We start from the raw sequence: 16,488 nt of genomic DNA, 5'->3' as shown, positions 1-16,488 counted from the left end.
CTCTGGTCACTCGATTACAGACCTAAGAGTGGCTATCCTTCAACAAAAAAGCTTCAAAAACAGACTCCAACGAGAGACTGCTGAATTGGAATTAATTTGCAAACTGGATACAATTAATTTAGGCTTGAATAGAGACTAGGAGTGGATGGGTCATTACATAAAGTAAAACTATTTCCCTATGTTATTTCTCCCCCCACCGTTCCTCAGAGTTCTTGTTAACTGCTGGAAATGGCCCACCTTGATTATCACCACAAAGGTTTTCCTCTTTCCTCCCCCCCCCCCCCCTTGCTGGTAATAACTCATCTTAAGTGATCACTCTCCTTACAGTGTGTGTGATAAAATCCATTGTTTCAAGTTCTCTGGGTGTGTATATAAATCTCCCCACTGTATTTTCCACTGAATGCATCCGATGAAGTGAGCTGTAGCTCACGAAAGCTTATGCTCAAATAAATTCCTTAGTCTCTAAGGTGCCACAAGTACTCCTTTTCTTTTTTGCGAATACAGACTAACAGGGCTGCTACTCTGAAACTTAGAATAAGTGAGTATATTTTTTAAAATATAACACGTAAAAAATGTGTATTTGTTAGGTGAACAAATCCTATTTTTTTTGCAGGTTTAAAGAACACACACAAAATAATTTGCCTCGAGACCTTCTAACTCCTGAGCAGTTTATTCAGCTGCGCCGGGAATTGGCATCTGTCAATGGCCATAGTGGGGATGATGCACCACCCGGAGATGACCTTCCTTCTGGAATTGAGGACATAACTGACCCTGCAAAGGTAAATGTGCGGGCGAGGTTGAGGAACACCTTTGCATGTTTGTTCTATCTGCTTCTGCTGAGAGGAGAGTTTTCTTTTATTTGCACGTAGTGTACTATGTTTTTGGCTGAGCTGATCCCATAATGTAGAGTGTCATCTCCTACATGTGAGGCAAAGAGCAGCAGTTAGTTGTGATTGGCTGTATGGACAAGAAGAGATCTCCCTTAGATTACTTAGGTTTGAAAGCAATGCAATTAACATTTTAATCTTAAGTGATCTACAAAATTTTAGCAGAATGTTGACTCTTTCAGATAAATGGGGTAAGCGTTACGGCATGTTTTGTGAAGTTTTTATTTATTTGTTTAGTAATGGCTTGTGCAGATCCGTGCTCCTTGAAGGGCATGCAAAAGTGTGGAACCAGCTAGAAAAAAGGGCCCATTTGGGGTTGTACCAAACTAGAGATGGAATCCTATTTGGATATGACACATGTCAGATTAATATCACTTCAGAAATTAAGAGGCGGACCAGTGGATCCAAGACCTCCTCAGGGCCATTACACTGAGAGCTAAGACAATATGCACTCTTATCCCACTTGTTCAGGACAGCACCTGAAATAGCTGTGTATCTTTTATATTTTAATTTATGCAGATCACATCAATAATACAATTGTAAACTTGATAGTTTTCAGACCAGTATTAATCACTTGCTTTTATCCTGTATCTTTAGCTAATCACTGAAATAGAAAACATGAGACATAGAATCCAAGAGATTCATCAAGAAATGTTCAATCACAATGAACATGAAGTCAGCAAGAGGTGGACCTTTGAAGAAGGAGTAAGTTTTCTTGTGATAGCCTTTTTTGTATGAAAGGCAGCGTGGTCTAAAGGCATGAACATGGGACTGGGAACCAGAAACTCCTGGTGTTTCTAATTCTGACTGAATTACTGTAAAGCTTTGGGCAAATAAATGGTTTTACCCTCATTTCCTTGGTTTTCCCATCTTCAGTAAGAGTACTTTTTTAAAACTCTACCAACATTAATAACTAATTCTCACAGCATCCCTGTGAGGTAGGTAATAAGTTTTACTTTGAGAGAGGCAACGTGGGGAAAATGCATTTTACTAAGTATGTAAACTTTATATATAGTGTCTTTCGTACCATGTATAAGAAAGATGGTACTGCTTCATAAATGTGGAATATTGCAGAATTAAAACTAGTCAATAAAAACAAAAGCTTCTTATAATAGTATATTTAAAAATTAAGTTGTCAGCAAGATAGAAATTATAAAGAGTGCAATTAGGTGCAAATATCTGATACTGCTCTGTTGGGAATTTTAGTTGTGAAATTCTGTTGAGACGGGCAAAAACTAACTCGGGACGGCAACCTTTCAGAAGTGGTGTGCCGAGTCTTCGTTTATTCACTCTAACTTAAGGTTTCGCGTGCCAGTAATACATTTTAACGTTTTTAGAGGGCCTCTTTCTATAAGTCTATAATATATAACTAAAATGTTGTTGTTGTATGTAAAGTAAATAAGGTTTTTAAAATGTTTAGGAAGCTTCATTTAAAATTAAGTTAAAATGCCGAGCCCCCTGGACTGGTGGCCAAGGCCCGGGCAATGTGCGTGCCACTGAAAATCAGCTCAGGTGCCTCAGGTTGCCTACCCCTGAACTAACTATTCATCCAATCACACCAAGTTGTGCTGCATGCTTTATAACAAACAGTAATTAAACTAAGTATTCAATCAAAATAGGCATATGAAATTGTATATATTCAGTGAAGCAGAGTTACTTTTGGAACTTCAACTTCTGAATTCATACATTTACCATGTAAACAACAGGACATTATTCTTGCCTTCAATTTTCTTTGTTTTTAAAGAGGAAGAACTTGCCTATGTCTAATGTTTGCATTTAAGTGGTCTCAAATTGGGCTGTGACATTCACGTTTCATTAAAGGGAATGGGAGACATGGGGAATTCCTGCTCTTGCTGCTCTTTATCTGGCAGTAGTTTTCTGTAGGTTTAAACTAGTGGTTTTATTATTTCACATGGACATTGTGACATGGGCAGGGATGGTGTCCCTAGCCTCTGTTTGCCAGAAGCTGGGAATGGGCGACGGGATGGATCACTTGATGATTCCCTGTTCATTCCTTCTGGGGCACCTGGCACTGGCTACTGTCGGAAGACAGGATACTGGGTTAAATGGACCTTTGTTCTGACCCGGTGTGGCCGCTCTTATATTCTTATGGGGGAAAAAAAATGATTTTAAATGGAAAGCTCATCATGAACAAAACAGTGGAGAAGGTACTCCAGAGCAAATAAGAGTAAGTCAGGCAGTGTGTAAAGGTGTATTAAGCTCTTTCGTGCATTGCACAGATTCTAGTCTGTTTTTGAGTTCTCTGTTCTGTGTTTGAGCAGCGCAAGGTCTGTACGACCTTACAGTGGTCTGTAGTAGCCATAAAGGCTCAAAAACTAGAGGGGAGGTCTGACCATGGGACTTTCCCCCCTTTCCTTGCCATGCCAGCAGATTAGAGGGTGTATGGTATACAGGGCTTGCTATATACCAGTGCAGGATCACCCTTGCACCAGGGTGAATGCTTCCTTTTGGGACCATAGTATGCTGTCAGTACCGTGCAAAGTGGCCATGCCTGATCTGAGGATCCTGATCAAAATTTTTACATAAGAATGGCCATACTGGGTCAGATCAATGTTCCATTCTAGCCCAGTATCCTGTCTTCAGACAGGGGCTAGTGCCAGGTCTTTGGAGGGAATGAACAGATCAGCAATCATAGAATCATAGAATCATAGAATATCAGGGTTGGAAGGGACCCCAGAAGGTCATCTAGTCCAACCCCCTGCTCAAAGCAGGACCAAGTCCCAGTTAAATCATCCCAGCCAGGGCTTTGTCAAGCCTGACCTTAAAAACCTCTAAGGAAGGAGATTCTACCACCTCCCTAGGTAACGCATTCCAGTGTTTCACCACCCTCTTAGTGAAAAAGTTTTTCCTAATATCCAATCTAAACCTCCCCCATTGCAACTTGAGACCATTACTCCTCGTTCTGTCATCTGCTACCATTGAGAACAGTCTAGAGCCATCCTCTTTGAAACCCCCTTTCAGGTAGTTGAAAGCAGCTATCAAATCCCCCCTCATTCTTCTCTTCTGCAGACTAAACAATCCCAGCTCCCTCAGCCTCTCCTCATAAGTCATGTGATCTAGACCCCTAATCATTTTTGTTGCCCTTCGCTGTACTCTTTCCAATTTATCCACATCCTTCTTGTAGTGTGGGGCCCAAAACTGGACACAGTACTCCAGATGAGGCCTCACCAGTGTCGAATAGAGGGGAACGATCACGTCCCTCGATCTGCTCGCTATGCCCCTACTTATACATCCCAAAATGCCATTGGCCTTCTTGGCAACAAGGGCACACTGCTGACTCATATCCAGCTTCTCGTCCACTGTCACCCCTAGGTCCTTTTCCGCAGAACTGCTGCCGAGCCATTCGGTCCCTAGTCTGTAGCGGTGCATTGGATTCTTCCATCCTAAGTGCAGGACCCTGCACTTATCCTTATTGAACCTCATTAGATTTCTTTTGGCCCAATCTTCCAATTTGTCTAGGTCCTTCTGTATCCTATCCCTCCCCTCCAGCGTATCTACCACTCCTCCCAGTTTAGTATCATCCGCAAATTTGCTGAGAGTGCAATCCACACCATCCTCCAGATCATTTATGAAGATATTGAACAAAACGGGCCCCAGGACCGACCCCTGGGGCACTCCACTTGACACCGGCTGCCAACTAGACATGGAGCCATTGATCACTACCCGTTGAGCCCGACAATCTAGCCAGCTTTCTACCCACCTTATAGTGCATTCATCCAGCCCATACTTCCTTAACTTGCTGACAAGAATGCTGTGGGAGACCGTGTCAAAAGCTTTGCTAAAGTCAAGAAACAATACATCCACTGCTTTCCCTTCATCCACAGAACCAGTAATCTCATCATAAAAGGCGATTAGATTAGTCAGGCATGACCTTCCCTTGGTGAATCCATGCTGACTGTTCCTGATCACTTTCCTCTCCTCTAAGTGCTTCAGGATTGATTCTTTGAGGACCTGCTCCATGATTTTTCCAGGGACTGAGGTGAGGCTGACCGGCCTGTAGTTCCCAGGATCCTCCTTCTTCCCTTTTTTAAAGATGGGCACTACATTAGCCTTTTTCCAGTCATCCGGTGAGCCATCCCCTGTCGTCCACTTCCAGCTTCTGGCAAACAAAGGCTAGGGACGCCCAGCGCATGGGATTGATTCCCTGATCATGTTGGCTAATATCCATTGATGGACCTATCCTCCATGAACGTATTTAGTTCTTTTTTGAACCCCGCTATAGTTTTGGCCTTCACAACATCCCCTGGCAATGAGTCCCACAGGTTGACTGCGTTGTGTGAAGAAGTGCTTCCTTTTGTTTGTTTTTATTAATTTTATTGGGTGTTCCCTGGTTCTTGTGTTATGTGAAAGTATAAATAACATTCCTTATTCATTTTCTCCACACCATTCTTGATTTTATAGACGTCTATCATATCTCCCCTTAGTCTCTTACAGGTTCTTAGCGCTGCTATGTTTGGGTTGCAGACAAGGCAGAGGATTGATTAATTACTAACAGCATTACTGTTGTGGGTGATTTATTTAAAAAAAGATTATTTTGGAAAAGCTGTTCTTACAAGACCTAGATTTTGGCCCAAACTTGAATTGGCAATTACAGCATCCCTTTAAAATTAGTCATGCCCTGAAGTCCGTTCAGATCTGGACATTTGGATAGCCTACATAAGATTATTATTCTGAAAAGTCAGAGGGCTTGGTATAAATTCAAATATAAAATAACTTCCAAACAGTTTATCTTGCTGTATATTTTTGAATAAGTTGTTGAATTTGACTCCCATGTTGTTCACCTGTTGCAGATAAAACGACCTTACTTCCATGTAAAACCTTTGGAGAAAGCCCAGTTGAAAAACTGGAGAGAATACTTAGAATTTGAGATAGAAAATGGGACGCATGAGCGAGTTGTGGTCCTCTTTGAAAGATGTGTTATTTCATGTGCCCTCTATGAGGACTTCTGGATTAAGGTAAGGGAAGTGATTTACTAATGAATTCTTACTGATTGCAAACATTGATCTAGTGACTAACCTTTTGTACTCTTGTTGAATGTTGTTCATATATAACTATATCTGTTGCATTAGGAGATGGTCTGCTTGCAACCAGATTTGACTGCTGCATATGCCAACTTCGTTGCCTCTCTACGTCCTTCCTTACAGAAACTAGTCTAGTGGTTCAATAAAGGTGCTGAATGGGTTTAAACAAAAGAATTTTATCGTTCTGTCATGTATTTAAAGACCAAAAATAAGCTTTAAATTATTCAATCTATACTCTGTTTTCAAATGTAGTATGCCAAGTATATGGAGAATCACAGTATTGAAGGAGTGAGACATGTCTACAGCAGGGCCTGTACAATACACCTTCCTAAGAAACCAATGGTTCATATGCTATGGGCTGCCTTTGAAGAACAGCAGGGTAAGGCTTTTCTAGTTAAGTTAGCCTTTTGATTGTTGCTGGCAGTGATTTTTTTTTTTTTTTTAAGAGTTGGTGTCTGCATTAAATATTTACCCAACATTTTTAGGAAACATAAATGAAGCAAGAAGAATTTTGAAAACATTTGAAGAGTGTGTTCTGGGACTTGCAATGGTTCACTTGCGAAGAGTTAGCTTAGAACGCCGACATGGAAACATGGAAGAAGCTGAACACCTGCTTCAGGAAGCTGTTAAGAATGCTAAATCAAGCGGTGAATCGTCATTTTATGCCATCAAATTAGCTCGACATCTTTTCAAAGTTCAGAAGAACCTTCCAAAAGCAAGAAAAGTGCTGTTGGAAGCCATTGAGAGAGACAAAGTATGTGTTTCCTGAAGGCTTTATAAACAGTCCTGTGATATTTAATTTCTTCTTCCTTTTAGTCAGCGCATTAAAACACGGCAACAATGATGACAGGTTTTAAGACTGTATGTAAAGCATTTTATTGCCACATGGAGACACCAGTCCCTCTAAGCTGACGTTGCCAGATTTGCAGGTTATGAATCTTGCCTTTCACCCTTCAGATAGCATCCATGATTCCCCTAGTGTTCTGAGACATCTTTGTTTTTCTCTGTCCTGCTCCCTTTCAAAAATAATGAACAATGCAGGAATGCTGACATTGCATGGAAGAAATTTATTAAATACCATTGGTAGTGTTAGTGCTGGACCACTTCATTTGGATGCCAGCACTGCTTGGGCTTCGAGCCCTCATGCTAATTACAAGGATACACATACCCTCAGATTTACTGTAGACCATGGGCATCTATTTATAAAATGACACAGGACAAACAGCACCTTTGTTTACTCTTTAGGACAGGAAACCTTTGTACTGACTACACTATAACATCTGTTTACAATGTAGGACACTGGTGCACAGAGCTGTTGAACTGATACGAAAGAAATGCTGGAGATGTACTTGGGCAAACACTATTTTACAATAAACTAACTTTTTTCCACAGGAGAACACTAAATTGTATCTCAACTTACTTGAAATGGAATATAGTGGGGATCTTAAACAAAATGAAGAAAACATCCTCACATGTTTTGACAAAGCTGTCAATGGTGCATTGTCTATAAAAATGAGGATTACATTTTCTCAACGAAAAGTGGAATTTCTGGAAGATTTTGGTTCTGACGTCAACAAGTAAGATTTAATCTACACTATAACTGTAATGGGGTCACCAAATGAGGTGCTGTTTATAACTTTGAGAGAAGAGTTAGTTAGATATGCTCCTTAAACTACTATTTTAGCACTGCAATTATGACACTGTTAGAGTTGAGGACAGACAAATTCATACTAAGTTCCTATTTTCAGGTATTAACAACTTTCTGGAAAAGCTGCCATTTTGTCTCATGCTTGTTCTCAGCTCAAAAGAGTGTTGTCTTTTTGTTTGAGAGCTGTGGTAAGAGACCATTTGTCTAGGCTTTATAGTGGGGAATACTCTTGAAAGAGGACATGAATAAAAGTGTTCAATGCTTTTTTGGGGGGGGGGTACTCTAACTTCACCCACAACTGCCCATATTACATTTTCAAACTTGCCCTAACTTGGCTTATCCTTGAGGACTAGTATCATTAAAGTGTTCAGAAATCACAGGCTTTCTAATTGTATGCTGTGCATTGAGCCTTCTCTGGGCATCAGACATTTACAAAAATGCAACTTTTAATTAAATACTTTTTTTATCCTCTTCATTCTCAATATTACCATGAAGTGTAATTTTCCTGTTTTTGGCTTGGATTTTCCAAGCCATAAGTTAGCTTTTCTGCATTGCATGTTGCCAATAATAGCCTATGGTAAAATTCTGCCTTCTGATATGCACTGACTTTCATGGGAACTATGCATGTAAATCACAGGAAGGAAATTGGCTAAGAGAAGGCAAGCTTTTAGGTTCTGATACGGTGCTGCAGGGCAAAATATCTGTGATGTGTTGAACGAAAAGAACAGGGATGGAACTCCAGACCTACTTGTGTCAAAGGAGATGGCTGATGGAAGAAGCAGTTTTGGTCTGTCAGCTTTTGAACTGCAGTAGTAAGAGGAATCTGAACCAGCAACTGAGTCTATATTAAATGAAATTAAAATATAAATGAAATATCTAGGAAACATAATTGTTTTTGCACCTATTGAAAGATGGGCTGCTTTATACACTGTTACTTGATAGCTATATGGCTCTTCATGCAGCACTGAATTCCTCTATTTTTCATACTATTTGTGAAAGGTCTTTAGATATTTATATGAATTATAGCAACACATGTAAAACACCATGCACATTTATGGTGCAGTATAAATGCTTAATATAAACACAACTGTAAGTAATGGTAGGTTGGTATTTTTGTGGGGGGGAAAATGTCTTCACATTCCACTGAAAATGTTCTTTACTATATTAACATGCTGTGCATTATGAAAATAATTCAAACTAGCAAGCTTTTTGGTCTTCCTCACGTAATAGTGAATAGATTTAATCTTGGTCTTAATTTGATTTTAAAAAATTAGTTTACCTTTCCATAGTTTCATAGTAATACAGAATTTTTACTGTCTGAAATAGACATTCTTAACAATTGTCACTATAAAACATCCTTTGACAATGGATAGAAGATGTACAGGTTAGTAGCCTAATTATGTACAGGCTGTACTGTTTTGAAAATTTAACATGCATGCTAAACAAAGTTTGTGGGGGGTGTGTGTGTGTTTTTTTTTCTTTTTCTCCCCCAGGCTTTTGGATGCCTATGATGAACATCAAACACTTCTAAAAGAGCAGGATTCTTTAAAAAGGAAAGCAGAAAATGGGTATGAACTGTATTCACCTCATGCTCCTAAGTCAGTTAATAGTTCATGCAATAGTGGTATTGCTTTGATTCCAGGATAGCAAAGACAGGATCCTGGGGTATTGTAGAAGTCAGTATATAGACTGTGTGTAGTGTATCTGGAACAAAACATTTTGAAATGTTTCTAAAAAATTTCGGAGAACGTCACTGACTGCCCCATACTCATCATTAAGTATTTTGGGTTTTTCAAGTTCAGTTGTTTTTTTTAAAAACCTTTAAACTATTTTGGGCTTTGTACTGTCTTCCCAGGAGGCCTAGAAGAAAAGAGTGGTGCTAAATATCAAATAGAATGTAGTGTATCTAGGTATATCGCTGACTTGACTGTAATGTTTTTTGCCTTAATTTACAGCATTGGCATCCCAAAAGTACTTTAAACTCAAATGCTTATGCTGGAAGCTGCTAGAATTCCTGGAAATGTAAAACAAAACAAAACAAAAAAAACATAAGCCAACACCCCCCCCCCCCATAGAATCATAGAACTGTAGGACTGGAAGGGACCTCAAGAAGTATCAAGTCCAGCCCCCTGCACTGAGGCAGGATGAAGTAAACCTAAGCCATCCCTTAGGGGTGTTTGTCCGACCTGCTCTTAAAATCCTCCAGTGATGGGGATTCCACAACCTCCTTTGGAAGCCTATTCCAGAGCTTAACTACTATTATAGTTAAAAAGTTTTTCCTGCTACCCAATCTAAATCTCCCTTCCTGCAGACTAAACCCATTACTACTTGTCCTACTCTCAGTGGACATGGAGAACAATTGATCACTGTCGTCTTCATAACATTCCTTAACATGTTTGAAGATTGGTGTGGGAGGTTTGATAACAATCTTCTTTTCTCAGTTTTTTTTAACCTGTCTTCATAAGTCAGGTTTTTCTAAACTTTTTATCATTTTTGTTGCTCTCTTCTGGACACTCTGTAATTTGTCCAAATCTTTCCTAAAGTGTGGCCCCAGAATTGGACACAGTACCTCAGCAGTGCCGAGTAGAGCACAACAGTTGCTTCTTGTCTTACATATGACATTCCTGTTAATACATCCCAGAATATTAGCCTTTTTTGCAACTGCACACTTTGTTGATTCATATTCTATTTGTGATCCACTATAACCCCAGGTCCTTTTCAGTAGTACTAGCACCTAAGCCATTGTGTAGTTGTGCATTTGATTTTTTTTTTCTTTCCTAAGTGAAGGATTTTGCATTTGTCTGTATTGAATTTCATCTTGTTTCAGATCAATTCTCCAGTTTGTCAAGGTCATTTTAAATTCTAATCCTATCCTCCAAAGTGCTTGCAACCTATGCCAGTTGGTGTCATCTACAAATTTTCAGTCATTAATGGGGTCTCACAGAGGTCAGCCCTGGGTCTGGTACTATTCAATATTTTCATTAGATACACCAGACAATGAACCATTGCTAATTACTCTTTGAATACTGGCTTTCAACCAGTTGTGCACCCACCTTACAATAATTTCATCTAGACCACATCTTCCTAGTTTATGAGAATATGTGGGATTGTCTCAGAAGGCTTACTTAAAATCAAGATATACCATGTCTAATGCTCCCACTCCCATCCCCATCCACTACACCAGCAACCCTGTCAAAGACAGTAATTAGGTTGGTTTGGCATGATTTGTTCTTGACAAGTCCATGCTAACTATTCCTTATAACCCTATCATCCTCTAGGTGCTTACAGACTGATTGTGTAATAATTATCTTTCCAGTATCTTTCCAAGTATCAAAGGTAGGCTGATTGGTCTGTAATTCCTTGGGTTCTTTTTTGTTCCTCTTTGTACGTTTACCCTTCTCCAGTTGTCTGGGACCTCACCTCTCCTCCAGGAGTTCTCAAAGATAACTGCTAACAGTACCAAGAATGTTTCAGTTAGTTCCTTAAATACCCTAGGATGATTTTCATCAGGCTCTGCCCATTTGAATACACCCACTTTATCAATATATTCTTTAACTTGTACTTTCCCTACTTTGGTGTTCACTCCTTCCCCACTCTTCTGAATACAGTGCTGAGTATCTGGTCACCATTAACCTTTTTAGTGGAGACTGAAGCAAAATAGGCACCTCAAAATAGAACACCCCAGGCTTTGTGATGTCATTATTACTAGCTTTCTTTCCCCATTGAGGAGAGGACTTACATTTTTCTTCATCTTTCTTTTGCTCCTAAATGTACTTAAAAAATTTCTTCTTATTGCCTCTTGTGTGACTTGCTAAGTGCAACTCATTTTGTGCCTAGCCTGTCTGATTTTGTCCCCATATGCTTATGCTATTCTTTTGTTCTCCTGCTTATCAATTGTCTGATTCCCCTTTTGTAGGATTTTTTTCTGATGTTCATGTCTTTAAAAAAGCACCTGACGGAGCCATATTGGTCTCTTACAAGTCTTCTGTCTTTCCTTCACATGGGGATAGTTTGCTGTTGTGTCTTTAATATTGTCACTTGTAGAAACTGTCAGCTCTTCTAAACTCCTTTTTCCCTTAGATTTTCTTTGCATGGAATCTTACCTACAAGTTCTCTGAGTTCATGAAAGTTTGCTTTTTTTGAAGTACGTTGTCCTTATTGTGTTGCTCTCCCTCCTTCCTTTTTTCCACAATAATGAAATCATCATTTCATGATCACTTTCACCCAAATTGCCTTCTACCTTCAGGTGTGCAAGCAATTCTTCCGCGTGGGTCAGAATCAAATCTAAAATAGCTTCCCCCCTGGTTACTTCCTTCACTTTCTGAAGCAAAAAGTTGTCTCCAATACATTCCAAAAACTTATTGGAAATTTTGTGTTTTGCCATATTACTTTTCCAACAGATATCTGGGTAGGTAAAGTCCCCAGTTACTACTAGGTCTTGTGTTTTGGATATGTTTTGTTTGTTCTAGAAATGTCTCATCCACCTCCTCTTCCTGATTTGGTGGTCTGTAGGAGATCCTACCCTGACATCACCCCTTTTTTTTATCCTTTTTATCTTCTCAGAGATATTTTCAACTGGTCTTCCTCTGCCGTGCTTCTGGACCACAGAACATGTGTATATGTTCTTGATGTATAATGCAACATTTTTATCCTGCCTGTCCTTTCTGAACAAGCTATATCCCTCTATCCCAGTATTCCAGTCATGCGACTTATCCCACCAGGTCTCTGTGATGCCAATTAAGTTATAATTTAGTTTATGGGACTAATGCTTCCAGTTCTTCTGGTTTATTCCCAATATTCCTTGTATTTGTGTGTAGACATCTAAGATGTTGAGCGGCTTCCCCCACTGGTTTGCCTCTTGTGATCTTATTGTAAATTTCCATGTCCCCACTTCCCAACATCTAGCTCTCTGTTACGGTTGCCTTTTTTACGCTTACCTGGGGAGGGGTTTATCACCTGCCTCTTTGAACCTAGTTTAAAGCCCTCCTCCCTAGGTTGGGATGTCGATGTTCAAAGATGCTTTCCCTCTTCTTGGTCAGGTGGGGTCCCATCTCTTCCAGAACAGCATACCATGATCAAGGAAGCCAAAGCCCTCCTGTTGACAAAAGAATGGCCATAATGGGTCAGACCAAAGGTCCATCTAGTTCAGTATCCTGTCTTCCGACAGTGGCCAATGCCAGGTGCTTCAGAGGGAATGAACAGAACAAGTAATCATCAAGTGATCCATCCCCTCTCGCTCATTCCCTGCTCCTGGTAGACAGAGGCGAGGGACGCTTCAGAGCATGGTTTTGCATCCCTGCCCAATAGCCGTTGATGGACCTATCCTCCACGAACTTATCTAGTTCTTTTCTGAAACCTGTTTTAGTCTTGGCCATCATAACATCCCCTGTCAAAGAGTTCCACAGGTTGACTATGCGCTGTGTGAAGAAATACTTCCTTTTGTTTGTTTTAAACCTTCTGCTGACGCTATTAGCGCAGCCATGCATTTATCTCCAGGATGCACGTGTGCCTGCCCAGGCCCTTACTCTCAACCAGAAGGATAAGACAAGAATACATCCTGAGCTCCTGACTCTCACCCTCTTTCCCAGAGCCTGGTAGTCACTGCTGATCTGCTAGTGCACACGTGGATGAGCAGCACAAGGTAGCAATCAAAGGGACAGATAAGTCTCAGCAACCTTTGCGTAATATGTTGGAGGCAGGCTTCAGGCAGGCAGCCCACCTCCCAGAACATTATATCGGGTCAGCAGATGAATGCCTTTGTACCCCTCAGCAGTCCCTGAACACCAATACCCTATACCCCTTCCTCTTGGGTGCCATGACTATGAGCCTACCAGCCTTAGGGGCTTGTGGCACCTTGTCCAGAGCTGTTGAGGTCTGCTCCTCGTCTCTCATTGCCAATACAGTGTACCGTTTCTTCACCTCGATGGATGGGGAATTTGGGTGGAAGGTGGAGCACTGCTTACTGCGCAAGGTGGCCAGCAACCAGTCTCCTCCCCCTACAGCAGCTGGTCCTCCATCTTCCTCTGGTGCCACTGTAGTCAGCTAGCATCCTCTATCCCAGATGTTTCCACAGGCATCCTATTGAAGAAGTCCTTCTGCTTCATGAGCCACCTCCTCCTGCGCATCTCACCTGCTTCCTGAGACACTCCATTGACAGACACCTCTCACAAGGGGTGGTTCTTGCGGCCCGGCTTTCATCAGTGGGGCATGCAGGCCTCATTTCTAGCAAGTCAAGACCAGGAAGCCACAAGGGATGACTGTCTGAAGGCAGAGGAAAAGCTAGCAATGGTGTTGGTGACACATTATTTCCCTCCCATTGCAAGTTCTTCCTTATAGAATACCAGCTGGCTGATTCTTAGTCCCCCAGCTGCCTTCATCTCACCAGCCACGAGACTTTCCAAGCGAAAACTTTCACAGTCAGAGGGCTTTCATCCATAGATCTCAAGGTGCTTTACAAAAGAGGTCAGTTTTGATTTAAGGAAAATTTTGGCCCTGGTTATCAAGAGTATAAAAGAAGACTTAGTACAATTGAAAATGATTACATCTCCAAAGCATCTCTAATTATTCCAAATGTTGGTTTTAGATATTCTGGCTGCATAGATCAAATAGCCAAAAATTTCAGTCTCAGGATTCCTTTGGAGTAATGAAAAGTCTAGGATGAAAACATCTAACAGTTTACATGTCTAGAAAAATTGAGTGAAAATTATCAAATAGAATTGGCTTCCAAACATCATTTGATCTAGAAAAGATTTGTGGGATGTGTTGAATGGATGAAGCCTCTGAATCCTTTCCAGTTTCGCTACATCCTTTTTCTATGCTGGTGACCAGAATTGGACATAGTCCTCCAGATGAGGCCAGGCCAGCACTGAACTGAGCAGTACATGCCAATGAACAGGAACGTTACCAGCTAGCACTTAACTTGCATAAATTAAACCCCACTAATATGACATACTTAAAATCTAGAATAAACTTCACATAATATTGAAAAGTCAATGAGTAAAAAGTGTGTGTTCGTTTTTGGAATAACTTGAAAGTTAATAAAAGTAAGTTCTTGAACTCTTGGGAGTAGCAAGGGGTTAATGTACCTGTCTTTAATCCTGCAAACAAAATGTATATCTGAATTTGGGGCAGAAGTCTTGGGTATGACTAGTTGAAAAGCTGTAGCCTGGATTCAGTTGGCCTTTTCACAATAACCAAAAGAATAATTAAAATGGTCAAAGAATCTTCCAGAAGCTGCATCAAGCATCTTGTGCCAGGACCTGTGACTGGTTAGATCATGAAGTTAAAGTCCCCTGTACAAAATCATTTTTTGGAGCAAGAATTAAATAGAGTACGAGGAAAAATTGTGGAATAACCTGGTCCTTAAAACTCTGAAGTGAGGGATGCCAATCTTAAATTAACATGTCTCAAAGCAACTTTTACTCTTTGAGCCTTTTTAGATTGGAGCTCAGGATTTTAATCTTTGCTGATGATGCCTGACAGCTACAGGAATCTCAGTAGTTGGTTTGGAACTATTTGTAGGTGAAAGGATACCAGGAGAAAATATCCTTTCAACAAACTAGAGCATTTTAAAGTATGTCCTATATTACCACTGTGTATAATGAGAGCGACAATATCCATGATCTTACAAAAGACATGGTGTTCAGGATAAGATGAGATGCCAGGAAGGTATTAAACACCGCACAGACTTATTTCCACATTCAGTGTGTGAATGGACCCTGGCCCATGAGGCTGTTTCTTATGCCAAACAAGTGTTCTCTCATACAAGAGAGAACCAGAGGCAAAACCTGGACCCAGAATGCCAGGAGCAAGCCCAGATCTTGCAAAGGTGTGAATCTCTTTTCAGTCCAAACAGTCAATGTGACTACAGCCAGACCTGACTATCTCCAGAAATAACCCTAGGAGGCAGGAAAATCCATTGATCAAGCACATGTATTCCCTTTACTTTCAGACAGATGAGTACTGGGGACAGAGTGCCCCATAACTACTCCCTGGGCCTCTCCACCTCCCTTCTACAGTAACTTTCTGACCTTGAAAGACACATCACAGCATTGCACACAAGTCTACTTGTGATAGTTTCAGAGATTGCCCTTACAAGACTGGAACTGTTTCCAACAAAGGAAAGTGACAGTCCACTGCTCACCCTACAGTTCTAACCTAAATTGCCAGGCATGGAGGATTACTACATGTAGTTAAAATAACATGGAGTGTGGCATCTCAGGAAGAATTCCTTGAAGTTTGGCCTGGGCATCACTTAAACCTGAAAATGCGTCCTGTTTTGAAAGGAGGTGTTCAGTTTAGAACTGTACTTAGTTACCATCGCCCATTATTTTTGTATTGGTTAAGAGTGTGCCCCCAAATGTTTAGCAATGTTAGAATATTCCCTTCTTCAACATAAAGGACTTGTTGGCAGAGTAAGGAACAAGTTACAGGGCAGAGACAGGCTAAAGAGCACTGCTGCCAAAAATAACTAATGTGTGGGGTCTAAACTTGATTACCTAAAGCTGAGTAGCTCCATCCATATTTGGGCATCTGAACGAGTAGTTTCTAAGAATTAGGTGCTGCCATCTACAGCTCCTGTTGACTTCAGCGAGAGCAGCATATGCCTGACCTCTCAAAATTGGATTCCATCTTTGGATTTCCACCTTAGAAGCCCAGACTTGAAAACATCACCTTGATTCTTATAAAGTATACAAATATGCATTCGTGTAGGAAGTAAAGCTTTTCTAGACAGTGTTTTAAAGTTTGTGAAACAGAATACATTTGTTTAATTTTGCAGATCAGAGGAGCCAGATGAGAAGAAAGCACATACAGATGATGCAACGTTGGCATCTACCCAAATGATGGATGGAGATATGCAAGCAAATCAGGTTGCATATAATTATAATGCATGGTATCAGGTGGGTATGAG

At 40.6% G+C, this 16,488-nt stretch overlaps 1 protein-coding gene and 1 non-coding gene across 2 annotated transcripts in view; both read left to right on the top strand.

The window, feature by feature from the left end:
- The window catches only part of PRPF39 (pre-mRNA processing factor 39), a 33,488-nt gene that overhangs the window by 10,827 nt on the left and 6,173 nt on the right, over positions 1-16,488 (top strand). Inside the window, exons 5-12 of the mRNA XM_038407850.2 lie at positions 614-779; positions 1,485-1,592; positions 5,699-5,863; positions 6,182-6,308; positions 6,415-6,683; positions 7,322-7,506; positions 9,071-9,145; positions 16,357-16,477. Coding sequence (XP_038263778.1) covers positions 614-779; positions 1,485-1,592; positions 5,699-5,863; positions 6,182-6,308; positions 6,415-6,683; positions 7,322-7,506; positions 9,071-9,145; positions 16,357-16,477 — 1,216 coding nt within the window. The remainder of the gene's footprint in view (positions 1-613; positions 780-1,484; positions 1,593-5,698; positions 5,864-6,181; positions 6,309-6,414; positions 6,684-7,321; positions 7,507-9,070; positions 9,146-16,356; positions 16,478-16,488) is intronic.
- Positions 6,762-6,849, top strand: LOC119858148. Its single transcript, XR_005293805.1, has one exon. It is a non-coding gene; the product is annotated as a small nucleolar RNA SNORD127 (small nucleolar RNA).

Source organism: Dermochelys coriacea, chromosome 6 (assembly GCF_009764565.3).
Source record: "Dermochelys coriacea isolate rDerCor1 chromosome 6, rDerCor1.pri.v4, whole genome shotgun sequence".
Lineage (NCBI taxonomy): Eukaryota > Metazoa > Chordata > Testudines > Dermochelyidae > Dermochelys > Dermochelys coriacea.
Note: the sequence above shows the minus strand (reverse complement) of the source record. Positions and strands in the feature narration are given on the sequence as shown.